Source organism: Salmo salar, chromosome 22 (genome assembly GCF_965601325.2).
Source record: "Salmo salar chromosome 22, fSalSal1, whole genome shotgun sequence".
Classification (NCBI taxonomy): Eukaryota; Metazoa; Chordata; class Actinopteri; order Salmoniformes; family Salmonidae; genus Salmo; species Salmo salar.
Window position 1 is genome coordinate 48,433,673 of NC_138312.1, and position 13,486 is coordinate 48,447,158.

At 43.7% G+C, this 13,486-nt stretch overlaps 1 protein-coding gene across 1 annotated transcript in view; it reads left to right on the plus strand.

Annotated features, from left to right (window-relative positions):
• Positions 1-13,486, plus strand: part of LOC106583602 (pleckstrin homology domain-containing family G member 4B) — a 76,559-nt gene that overhangs the window by 41,309 nt on the left and 21,764 nt on the right. Inside the window, exons 7-14 of the mRNA XM_014167971.3 lie at positions 1,774-1,860; positions 2,126-2,242; positions 2,747-2,845; positions 2,932-3,080; positions 3,340-3,478; positions 6,329-6,451; positions 11,030-11,227; positions 11,685-12,706. Coding sequence (XP_014023446.3) covers positions 1,774-1,860; positions 2,126-2,242; positions 2,747-2,845; positions 2,932-3,080; positions 3,340-3,478; positions 6,329-6,451; positions 11,030-11,227; positions 11,685-12,706 — 1,934 coding nt within the window. The remainder of the gene's footprint in view (positions 1-1,773; positions 1,861-2,125; positions 2,243-2,746; positions 2,846-2,931; positions 3,081-3,339; positions 3,479-6,328; positions 6,452-11,029; positions 11,228-11,684; positions 12,707-13,486) is intronic.

Below are 13,486 nucleotides of genomic sequence, written 5' to 3' on the forward strand. Positions count from 1 at the left end.
AGCATATACGTTATTTAGCTCGTCTGGTAGGCTAGTGTCACTGTGCAGCTCTCGGCTGTGCTTCCCTTTGTAATCTGGAATAGTTTGCAGGCCCTGCCACTTCCGACGAGCGTTGGAGCCGGTGTAGTACGATTCGATCTTAGTCCTGTATTGATGCTTTGCCTGTTTGATGGTTCGTCGGAGGGCATAGCGGGACTTCTTATAAGTAGAGTAGAGTCCTGCTCCTTGAAAGCGGCAGCTCTAACCGAATGTTGCCTGTAATCTATGGCTCCTGGTTGGGGTATGTACGTACAGTCACTGTGGGGACGACGACCTCGATGCACTTATTGATAAAACCAGTGACTGATGTGGTGTACTCCTCAAAGCCATCGGAAAAATCCCGGAGCATATTCCAGTCTGTGCTTACAAAACAGTCCTGTAGTTTATCATCTGCTTCATCTGACCACTTTTTATAGCCCAAGTCACTGGTGCTTCCTGCTTTCATTTTTGCTTGTAAACAGGAATCAGGAGGATAGAATTATGGTCAGATAGCTTTGTACGAGTCCCTGTGTGTGGAGTAAAGTTTGTCTAGGATTTTTTTCCTTCTGGTTGCACATTTATCATGCTGATAGAAATGAGCTAAAACTGATTTAAGTTTCCCTGCATTAAAGTCCCCGGCCACTAGGACTGGATGAGCGTTTTCCTGTTTGCTTATGGCGTAATACAGCTCATTGAGTGCGGTTTTCGTGCCTAGCAAATTATATGAACAAAATGTGCACACGTGGCTACATGCAGCTCTCGCTTTGATCTCAAAACATGCGCATCTACTCAGGACTGCTCATGCTGTAAACACAGTCCATTTCAAAGTGAATGGCACAGATCCATATGTGGCAATGGTCTAATTGCATATAAGCCTACTGCAGCTCTGATTGTTTATGCCGCACCTCTCTGTGTAAATGTAATCGAATCCTACTCTGAAGTGTTCTGCCTACCACAAAATCTCTTGCATAGTTTGTTTTATTATGTTGCATTGAAAGTGACTATTATTGTGTTCATTCGATCACAATTTCCACAGTAAATAGAAATGTTGATAGTTTTAACTAACAGGGAAAACTCTAGAAAGATGAGTGAAGTTCAATCTTGTGGTTCTCACTGGTCCTGATATTTCTTCTGCATGGCTTAGAGGGAACATTGCTTATATGTTTCCCCTTTCATCTGTGTCTGGTGTAAGCTAGTTACTGCCTCGTTTGGTCAAAACTCTGACGCAGTTGTTAAGTCAACACATTCATCAGTGCTGCTGTGAACAGCATTACTAGACATGCCAAATGGGAGATGTATAAAAAAAATCTCTATATAATTGATGCATTTCAATGTTTGAGTTGCTTTGGGTATCACCAAATTTGCTTGAGATGATTTTACTGCAACACTGCTCACTCCATCCAAGTTACTTGACATAGTTGTTTCAAAGAGCTGTCAGTCAATATAAGCTCCCTGCCCGCTCAGCCTGTCTTTTCAAACTTCCTGTTAGTTAGCTTAGAGAGAAAAAGTACTTTACATAATGACTGTTCAGGACCTTTAAAATGCTGTATGGAGGAATCTAGTTACTGGATGTTAAAATGCATTATGAAGTCATCTAGTTACTGGATGCTAAATTGCTAAAAAACCAACCCGTCTGTACTGAAGAACAAGTGATGCAAACATTTTTCAATGGACCCTATATTCATATTGCATACATTGTGATGATCTGCAATGATGTCTTGTCCTGACATGTTTCCTTAATGGTCGTCTCCATAGGAACAAGCCCTGCATGCAGTTCGCATTGTGCTGATGCTAGTAGATAAAGATACAAGCCCTCGCCCTGAAAGACACTCTGGACTACAGGTCAGAGGGCATACATACACACATGCGCAAGCACACACACACATAATTCTGTTTTGCAAGACACCATGGATTTGTCTAAAGGGGGGGGGGGGGGGGGGTCCTCTCCTTGTCTCCTCTCCTTCATATACACTAATCTGAAAGCAATAGGAGGGATACGTCCTTTCCTCATTTTCAAAGCCTGCAATCTGGACTATTGAGACATGTCCACACAGGCCCTCGCTCTGTAATATGACTGACCCCTCCTCACATGCCTCCTGTCAATCAGATGGACATGGTGACTTCTCTGAAGGCCCTGCACAAGCTGGTGGAGGGACAACAGCTGACCTCTGACTTGGGCGGGACCTTCCCCTACAGCCACACTGATTGGCTGCAGTTTCATCAGGTGCAGTGTAATATTTATAATTGGTTTCAACATATGTCATGGTCTCTTTAAATCATTTGTATGGTCAAAATGTCTAGTACATTTCTAGTAAATCGGCTATACAAGTGCCATCAAATTCATTTTACATTGTTGACAGATGTAGGATCTTAATTCGATCAACCTGTTGCAGGAGAACTTTCCTGCAATCCAGGAAATGTAAAACTTGTAGTGTAGTTGAGGTTTAAAAAGGCCTCTTAAGTTTTTTAATTTCCACTTACAAATTTCAGACTACGAAAATGTTTTAAATCAACCCCTACATGTCCATTAATTATAATTCACATGATAATTCAAATTTCCTGTTGTTGCAGTATTAGTCAACAAGGATCTTCTTTGGATAGTGGGAAGAGTTTGGGCTTGTTTGCATAGCTGTTGTCATTGGTATTCCAAAGCATAAATCTCCCCCAATCTATTGCATTGGCTTTGTTTTGAGTGGATCCTAAAATCTATTTTCTTAATCCGTTTCAGAAACTAATTTCCTTTGTGACGGACTTGCAAGGGGCAGCCCATATACTACATAGAGCAATCAAGAAAATTGATGGCAATCCAAAAATGGACACCGCCCAGGTAGTTACAGTTTCATAAAGTAACTTAAATAAAACATTTATTTTTAGTTTTTTAGCTTTAGGTTGTTGTTGTTGTTTTTTGTTCAGGACGTGCAGCTATGTATTCAAGATCAGAAGACCTCAATGAAAGAGGTACTGCAGGACATCCGATTGGTTACTTTACAGAGAGAAGGTGGGGCCATCCTGGCCAGAATGAGGAGGGAAGAGTTTCGATTTGCCAAGTCCGATGACTACAGGTATTGGTCTTCATCAAATTCATGATTTGTTGTGGATAACTGATGTGTAACACCCATACAATTGTGAAAGCCCTCCATGACACTGCCCAAGCTAAAACGGGCTTTGTGGCAAGTGACCACAATTCATCCATCTCTATGGTATCACCCATCTAGGTGATGCCACGACAGCCATTTTGTGCCAGAACTCCATAAACCATCTATCATTGTGAAGTGGTGAGGACAGGAGTGAATGTTTGCTAACGTCCACCTCTTACTACAGTGACGCTTTGGAGTCAGTGACGGTCCTGTATAACCAGGTAGAGGAGAGTGTTCATACGCTGGTGATGAGATCCAACGAGTCACTGAAGCACCTGGACTTCCTGCTCAAACTCAGGGAGGCGGAGTCAGATCTTGACACGGTAGGTCAGGAGGTTGCACCTTTACAGGACATTCAGATAGAAGTGCAGTGTCTTCAAAAAGTATTCACACCCCTTCCCTTGACTTCTTCCACATTATTTTGTGTTACAGGCTTGATTTCAAAATGGACTAAATAGAGATTTTTCTGTCACTTGCCTACACATAATACCCCATAATGTCAAAGTGGAATTATGTATTTTTTTTTACATTTGTACAACTTAGTTAAAAATGAAAAACTGAAATGTCTTGAGTCAATAAGTATTCAAACCCTTTGTTATGACAAGCCTAAATAATTTCAGGAGTAACAATTTGCATTTTTACATTTATTTTACTAGGTTCTTATTTACAATGATGTCCTACCAAAAGACAAAAGGCCTTCTGTGGGGACAAAACACATAGCATGGCAGCAACACATGACAACACAGCATATGTTGTGTTGCTACCATGCTGTGTTGTCATGTGTTGCTGCTATGCTATGTTGTTGTCTTAGGTCTCTCTTTATGTAGTGTTGTGGTTTCTCTCTGGTCGCGATGTGTGTTTTTTCTTATATATTCTTTTTTTGTATTTTTAAAATCCCAGCCAACGTCCCGCAGGAGGCTTTTTGCCCTTTGCCTCATTGTAAATAAGAATTTGTTCTTAACTGACTTGCCTAGTTAAATGAAGGTTTAAATAAAATACAAATAAAAGCATGGTAACAACACCACAACACCAGTAGCAGAACAAAACATGGTACAAACATTATTGGCACAGACAACAGCACAAAGGCAAGAAGGTAGAGACAACAATACATCACACGAAGCAGCCACAACTGTCAGTAAGAATGTCCATGATTGAGTCTTTGAATGAAGAGATGGAGACAAAACTGTCCAGTTTGAGTGTTTTTTGCAGCTCGTTCCAGTCGTTCGCTGCGGCGAACTGAAAAGAGGAGCTTAACCAGTCACATAATAATTTGCATGGACTCTGTGTTCAATAATAGTGTTTAACATGATTCTTGAATGACTACCTCATCTCTGAATCCCACACATACAATTATCTGTAAGGTCCCTCAGTCGAACTGTGAATTTCTAACACAGATTAAACCACAACCTCTCAAACAAGGGCACCTATTGGTGGATTATTATATATATTTTTTAAATTAAAGCTGACATTGTTTATCCATTTGAGCACGGTGAAATTATGAATTACACTTTGGATGATGTATCAATACACCCAGCCACCACAAAGATACAGGTGTCTTTCCTAACTCAGTTGCCGCAGTAGAAGGAAACCAATCAGGGATTTCACCATGAGGCCAAAGGTAACTTTAAAACATTTAGAATGTAATGGCTGTGATAGGATATGTGGCTGTGATAGGAGAAAACTGAGGATGGATTGACATTGTAGTTACTCCACAATACTAACCTAATTGACAGAGTAAGAAGAAGGAAGCTTGTACAGAATGAAAATATTCCAAAACATGCAATTTGACAGAGCTTGAAGAATAATTGGCAAATGTTGCACAATCCAGCTGTTAATCGCTGCCACAGGTGCTTCTACAAAGTATTGACTCAGGGGAGTGAATACTTATGTAAATGAGATTTCTGTATTTTATTTTCAATAGATCTATAAAAATGTCTAAAAACATGTTTTCACTTTGTCATTATGGGGTATTGTGTGTGGATTGGTGAGATTATATATTTTTTTCATCCAATTTGAATTCACGCTCTAACACAACAAGATGTGGAATAAGTCAAGGGGTATGAATACTTACTGAAGGCACTGTATATTGTGTACAACAGCCGTTCTTATTTGTCACTTAGAATAGGAAACTACACCTGCCTGCTCTTAAGGATCGTACCCTTTTTTTTCCCATTTTCGCCTAAAATGACATACCCAAATCTAACTGTCTATAGCTCAGGACCTGAAGCAAAGATATTATTGATACCATTTGAATGGAAACACTTTGAAGTTTGTGTAAATGTGAAATTAATGTAGGAGAATATAACACATTCGATTCCATCATCTTTGAAATGCAAGAGAATTTAGATGATGGCCACCATACAGCAGCAGTGTGTGTGCAAAGTTTCAGATTGATTCAGATTGATTCAGACATTACTACACTATATATTTTATCAAGTCTGCCAGGAGTTTTTCCAAATGAGCCAAATTGGTCAATTTATACATTTTCAGGTACATAACTACAGAGAAAATACATTTTTTATTACCATTTTTGTAAGTTTACACACTCCAAGGAATGTCATACATGTTGGATAATTAGCTTCCCTACAGAAAATATACTAACCTTCACACATCTAGATGGCCGGGTGGGGTGGGTGTGGAGCCAAAGACAGCAGGGGTTCAAACTGAAGAACCCAGTTCCTACATTTGAAAATAAAAATGGATTTTATCAAACACAACTATGCTACCTGTTATCTCTGGGACCCTCAGGATGGCAAATCAGAGCAAGATAACTGAATGTAAGTACATTATTTACCTTCAGAGGTGAATGTGTCAAACCAGTTGCCGTGATAAAAGCTTTTTGTTGTTGTGCACTCTCTTCAAACAATAGCATGGTATTTTTTCAATGTAATAGCTACTGTAAATTGGAGAGTGCAGTTAGATTAACATGAATGTATGCTTTCTGCCAATATAAGACACGTCTATGTCCTGGAAAGTTGGCTGTTACTTACAACGTCATTCTAGTCACATTAGCGCACTTTAGCAACAACCTTCCCGGTTTAGGGACACTGATCCCTTAGAGGTTAAATCAAGGGCACCTAAAATGATTGAAAGAAAACGAATACTCTATTCACCTAGGTCTGATTAGTATGCCTTATGATATATCTTTTTCTATCTGAATGTGTACTTCATAGGCCAAGATGTGGTTTAATACAGAAGGAGAGCAACAGCTAAAGGTTTCCAACTCAACTGAGGACACCCTGGAGAGTGTGAGCAAAGCCGTTCAGCACTTTGGCTCCTTCCTCACTCAGGCCAAGGTACAGCTGGGTTGGGGTTAGACTGTTTAATAAAGCTTATGAGGTATATTCAAGTCAATGATCGAAAATGGTTGTAAAACTCACGGAGTGGGCCTTTAAGGGCTGATTCCTTAGTTGAGATCTATAGATGTGACTCACATTTCTCTGCAGACCCCTATTGACCTTAGTGGAGGCTATTCGCAAAGGTCTGGTTTATGTAGATACAGTTTTACTAGTCGGAAGTTTACATACACCTTAGCAAAACACATTTAAACTCAGTTTTTCACAGTTCCTGACATTTAATCCTAGTAAAAATGCCATGTCTTAGGTCAGTTAGGATCAACACTTTATTTTAAGAATGAGAAATGTCAGAATAATAGTAGAGAAAATTATTTATATCAGCTTTTAATTATTTCATCATGTTCCCAGTGGGTCAGATGTTTACATACACTCAATTAGTATTTGGTAGCATTGCCTTTAAATTGTTTAACTTGGGTCAAACGTTTCGGGTAGCCTTCCACAAGCTTCCCTCAAAAAGTTGGGTGAATTTTGGCCCATTTGTCCTGACAGAGCTGGTGTAACTGAGTCAGGTTTGTAGGCCTCCTTGCTCACACACACTTTTTCAGTTCTGCCCACACATTTTCTATAGGATTGAGGTCAGGGCTTTGTGATGTCCACTCCAAAACCTTGACTTTGTTGTCCTTAAGGTAATCAAATGGCTACCCGGACTATTTGCAAACCGTAGTCTGTATTTTTTATGGCGGTTTTAGAGCCGTGGCTTCTTCCTTGCTGAGCAGCCTTTCAGGTTATGTCGATATAGGACTTGTTTTACTGTGGATATAGATACCTTTGTACCTGTTTCCTCCAGCATCTTCACAAGGTCCTTTGCTGTTGTTCTGGGATTGATTTTCACTTTTCGCCTCGAAATACATTAATCTCTAGGAGACAGAACACATCTCCTTCCTGAGCGGTATGACTGCTGCGTGGTCCCATGGTGTTTATACTTGCGTACTATTGTTTGTACAGATGAACATGGTACCTTCAGGCATTTGGAAATTGCTCTGAAGGATGAACCAGACCTGTGGAGGTCTACCATTTTTTTCTGAGGTCTTGGCTGATTTCATTTGATTTTCCCATGATGTCAAGCAAAGAGGCGCTGAGTTTGAAGGTAGGCCTTGAAATACATTTACATTTACATTTACGTCATTTAGCAGATGCTCTTACCCAGAGTGACTTACAAATTGGTGCATTCACCTTGTGATATCCAGTGGAACAACCACTTTACAATAGTACATCTATATCTTTTTTGGGGGGGAGGGTGGGGGGGGGTTAGAAGGATTACTTAATCCTATCCCAGGTATTCCTTAAAGAGATGGGGTTCCAGGTGTCTCCGGAAGGTGGTGATTGACTCTGCTGTCCTGGCGTCGTGAGGGAGCTTGTTCCACCATTGGGGTGCCAGAGCAGCGAACAGTTTTGACTGGGCTGAGCGGGAACTGTGCTTCCGCAGAGGTAGGGAGGCGAGCAGGCCAGAGGTGGATGAACGCAGTGCCCTTGTTTGGGTGTAGGGCCTGATCAGAGCCTGAAGGTACGGAGGTGCCGTTCCCCTCACAGCTCCGTAGACAAGCACCATGGTCTTGTAGCGGATGCGAGCTTCAACTGGAAGCCAGTGGAGTGTGCGGAGGAGCGGGGTGACATGAGAGAACTTGGAAAGGTTGAACACCAGACGGGCTGCGGCGTTCTGGATGAGTTGTAGGGGTTTGATGGCACAGGCAGGGAGCCCCGCCAACAGCGAGTTGCAGTAATCCAGACGGGAGATGACAAGTGCCTAGATTAGGACCTGCGCCGCTTCCTGTGTGAGGCAGGGTCATACTCTGCGAATGTTGTAGAGCATGAACCTACAGGATCGGGTCACCGCCTTGATGTTAGCAGAGAACGACAGGGTGTTGTCCAGGGTCACGCCAAGGCTCTTAGCACTCTGGGAGGAGGACACAATGAAGTTATCAACCGTGATGGTGAGATCATGGAACGGGCAGTCCTTCCCCGGGAGGAAGAGCAGCTCCATCTTGCCGAGGTTCAGCTTGAGGTGGTGATCCGTCATCCACACTGATATGTCTGCCAGACATGCAGAGATGCGATTCGCCACCTGGTTATCAGAAGGGGGAAAGGAGAAGATTAATTGTGTGTCGTCTGCGTAGCAATGATAGGAGAGACCATGTGAGGATATGACAGAGCCAAGTGACTTGGTGTATAGCGAGAATAGGAGAGGGCCTAGAACTGAGCCCTGGGGGACACCAGTGGTGAGAGCACGTGGTGCGGAGACAGATTATCGCCATGCCACCTGGTAGGAGCGACCTGTCAGGTAGGACGCAATCCAAGAGTGAGCCGCGCCGGAGATGCCCAACTCGGAGAGGGTGGAGAGGAGGATCTGATGGTTCACAGTATCAAAGGCAGCAGATAGGTCTAGAAGGATGAGAGCAGAGGAGAGAGAGTTAGCTTTAGCAGTGCGGAGAGCCTCCGTGACACAGAGAAGAGCAGTCTCAGTTGAATGACCTGACTGATTTGGATCAAGAAGGTCATTCTGAGAGAGATAGCAAGAGAGCTGGCCAAGGACGGCACGCTCAAGAGTTTTGGAGAGGAAAGAAAGAAGGGATACTGGTCTGTAGTTGTTGACATTGGAGGGATCGAGTGTAGGTTTTTTGAGAAGGGGTGCAACTCTCGCTCTCTTGAATACGGAAGGCACGTAGCCTGCGGTCAAGGATGAGTTGATGAGCGAGGTGAGGTAAGGGAGAAGGTCTCCGGAAATGGTCTGGAGAAGAGAGGAGGGGATAGGGTCAAGCGGGCAGGTTGTTGGGCGCCCGGCCGTCACAAGTCGCAAGATTTCATCTGGAGAGAGAGGGGAGAAAGAGGTGAAAGCATAGGGTAGGGCAATGTGAGCAGGACCAGCGGTGTCGTTTGACTTAACAAACGAGGATCGGATGTCGTCAACCTTCTTTTCAAAATGGTTGACAAAGTCGTCCGCAGAGAGGGAGGAGGGGGGAGGAGGATTCAGGAGGGAGGAGAAGGTGGCAAAGAGCTTCCTAGGGTTAGAGGCAGATGCTTGGAATTTAGAGTGGTAGAAAGTGGCTTTAGCAGCAGAAACAGAGGAAAAAAATGTGGAGAGGAGGGAGTGAAAAGATGCCAGGTCCGCAGGGAGGCTAGTTTTCCTCCATTTCCGCTCGGCTGCCCGGAGCCCTGTTCTGTGAGCTCGCAATGAGTCGTGAAGCCACGGAGCAGGAGGGGAGGACCGAGCCGGCCTGGAGGATAGGGGACATAGAGAGTCAAAGGATGCAGAAAGGGAGGAGAGGAGGGTTGAGGAGGCAGAATCAGGAGATTGGTTGGAGAAGGATTGAGCAGAGGGAAGAGATGATAGGATGGAAGAGGAGAGAGTAGCAGGAGAGAGAGAGCGAAGGTTGCGACGGCGCAATACCATCTGAGTAGGGGCAGAGTGAGTAGTGTTGGAGGAGAGCGAGAGGGAAAAGGATACAAGGTAGTGGTCGGAGACTTGGAGGAGAGTTGCAGTGAGATTGGTAGAAGAACAGCATCTAGTAAAGATGAGGTCAAGCGTATTGCCTGCCTTGTGAGTAGGGGGGGACGGTGAGAGGGTGAGGCCAAAAGAGGAGAGGAGTGGAAAGAAGGAGGCAGAGAGAAATGAGTCAAAGGTAGACGTAGGGAGGTTAAAGTCACCCAGAATTGTGAGGGGTGAGCCATCCTCAGGAAAGGAACTTATCAAGGCGTCAAGCTCATTGATGAACTCTCCAAGGGAACCTGGAGGGCGATAAATGATAAGGATGTTAAGCTTGAATGGGCTAGCATGGAATTCAAAGGAGGAGATAGACAAATGGGTCAGGGGAGAAAGAGAGAATGTCCACTTGGGAGAGATGAGGATTCAAGTCCCGCCACCCCGCTGACTAGATGCTCTCGGGGTGTGCGAGAACACGTGGTCAGACGAGGAGAGAGCAGTCCACAGGTAAACCTCCACTTGACTGGAATGATGTCAATTAGCCTATCAGAAGCTTCTAAAGCATGACATCATTTTCTGGAATTTTCCAAGCTGTTTAAAGGCACAGTCAACTTAGTGTATGTAAACTTCTGACCCACTGGAATTGTGATACAGTGAATTATAAGTTAAATAATCTGTCTGTAAACAATTGTTGAAAGATTACTTGTGTCATGCACAAAGTAGAGTTTTAATGACACCAACCTAAGTGTATGTTAGCTTCCGACTTCAACTCTAAGTAGGCCTTATCTCAAGTTAAGATTTGACTCTGAAGAGAGAAAAAACTACATTCAATACATCCAGATGAGCAGGTTAATAAATTCAATCTCATTCTTCACAGATGTATGTTTCTTTGACTGTATTATTTTGAGATATCCATTTCATAATTTATTTCATCTTACTCCACAGCTGCAAGAAAAACACATTTGGAGCATATTTCCTCAGAACAAATAACGAAAAACCTATTTATCACAATGAATTGCGCTTATCAGAGCTTACGTAATGTGCAGATCGGGAGGAAAAGCAGGAGTTGTAGGAATTTAAATCTTTGTTATTCATCATAGGAGAAAAAACAGCAGACCTTGACACTGATGATAGAGGTTGAGAAGATTCTGGGTCCCACCAACTCTAACACTGAAATGGAGGTTTTTCGGACCGTGATGAACACTTTCAAATCCAATATGGCCGACTTTCTGTTGCGAGCGGAGAAAAGGCGTACCGAGCTTGACAACATGGTGTATGTCTATCGCTTCTGTGAACAGGTTAGTCGAGCAATACCCTGGTTCTTTCAAAACCTCTTCTTTCTCTTTTTACTCTTTTATTGCTTCCTTTCAGCCTTAATTCTGGATCATTTCCACTTAAATTCCATTCAGCTACAGGATATGTATTACACTTTGATGGAGGACTGATAGGAATTAAAATGGAATTGATTCTAACTCTGCGTCATTTCTCCCACGATATTACTTTTACCATCACTACCACCATGTTTCTATGTTGTAAATCATATCATGTATGAACTGAAGGAAGGAAGGATAAATACATTTACGGACATGCCTCCTCTTTAACCCCTAGCCACAACAGTCGTCAATCCCTCCCATCAATCTTTTCTGTACCCCAACTTCCCATCCAAGTAATACACAACAAAAACACTTAACTTCTAACACTTCTGAAATAACACTATGACACTAACAAATCTGCTCTCTGTATTGTTTCCTGTAGGTTTCTGCCCTAGCCAAGGAATGCAGGCAATATCTTGAGCAGGTAGAGACAGAGTGTTACCCTGCCAAAGCCAATCTAAGTACACTTAAGACCTACAAGGAGAAATTGGGTGACTGCTTCTCGGCTCGACACTTCCAGACTGTGAAAGCCAAAGCATACAGTGCGAGGGGCTCTGGGGGGATGAGGCTGTGGAATGCAGCCTGGATCCAGTGCCAAGAAGTCAGCCAGCAGCTGGGGGAGAGATTGCAACAGCGGGGAGAAGCAGCCGACAAAGACCAGCAGCAGCCCACAGCCGGCGGAGCTCAAGTGAAGAGCAGGGTGTTAGAGACGGGAAAGGAGAGGGAAGAGGAGAAGGAGGAGAAGGTGGGGGCCCCTTGCTCCCTCGCTCCGGCCTCAACTTCCCCTACAGGGGTGGCCAATAACTCGGGGAGGGCCTCCCAGGACCAGATGGAGAGCAGAGACAGCAATACTAGGGACAGTGCTCACATCACATGTTTTAACCTCCCTTTGAAAGCGGACACGAAAGGGGGCAAAGGAGCCAAAGAAGTGTCCCAGTCACCTAAATCCCCAGGCAAAGAGGGGAAACTGATGCCAGTGGTGCCTCAAGATGGAGGAGGTGGACCAGGGAGGCGCCACAGCGAGGCGGACCTCAAGAGGGGGGATCCGATTGGCAAGTGTGAGGCGTTTCCATGGAAACACAGTGCATTGGGGCGGTCCCTGAGTGAGGGTTCCTGTATGAGCTCTCTCCTGTCCTCAGAGTGTGGCTCCTCCCCCTTATCGGCAAGGCACTCACATAGCCGGCACCTAGTAGTGGCACTGCAGTCACCCCAAAAGCCTTATGATATCTCCCGTAATGGAAGTTTCTGCTCTGGCCACACCTGCTGTAAGTCAAATGGGGACAGGGAAGGTGGTGACCCCATACAGGTGTCTTCAGTGTCCTTGACTGACCCTAGTGGTGACGAGACACAGGAATCCACTTTATTAGCCAACACCCAAGCTGAAGAAAATGGCAGCAATGTCCTGTGAGTGATGCACCTCCTCCTTCTCAATAGCTATCAGAAAAATGTTTTCCCAGAAATTACCAGCATAGATGCGGTACAGAGGTCAATGCAACGCAGACCGTGGCGGATAGAAGAAGGATACCAGATTGGCGCACGTTCAACAAATCTGCTCTTACACTCTTAAAATCCATCATGACGGATGTATTGTAACAGGCCCACAATGTGGTTACTAAAGTCTGATTTGGGTGTATTTGGCTATTTTTGCTGCATAACATTTAGAAGTAGTCCCTTTTCAGGTTTAGAAGAAGTGACTGCTAAATGCTAACTCCCGTTCGTATAGTTAGGTAGCATAGCTAGCATAGAGAAATCGGAGGTGTTAGTCAAAGTCGTTTTTAACTGTAAGTTGATTGGTAATGATGACATGAACATGTATTCGGTTTGACATCAATACAAGCATTACACTCCGATTTTTACCTCAACATAGTGTGAAATACACATTTTAACAATAGCCTAAATTTAGGCAAATTTTGCTGGGGGACAATGAGGAGATTCGGGATCTTTCCCTCACTGCATTATTCCCCCACTTGTTTCCATGGCATTTCAATTGTTTTGGTCGCGTTCCATTGACCTCTTTACAGCAGCTATGCCATTAGTCACACAAGCTATTATCAATCTGCAATTGTTATGGGAATGGGTTTATGGGTAATACGTCTTAAATAAACAAATGAGTGACGAAGGACATGTACAGCATGCAGTGTTAGTAGAAATGCAGCATCGAGATGGTTTCTCTTTGGGTCTTTG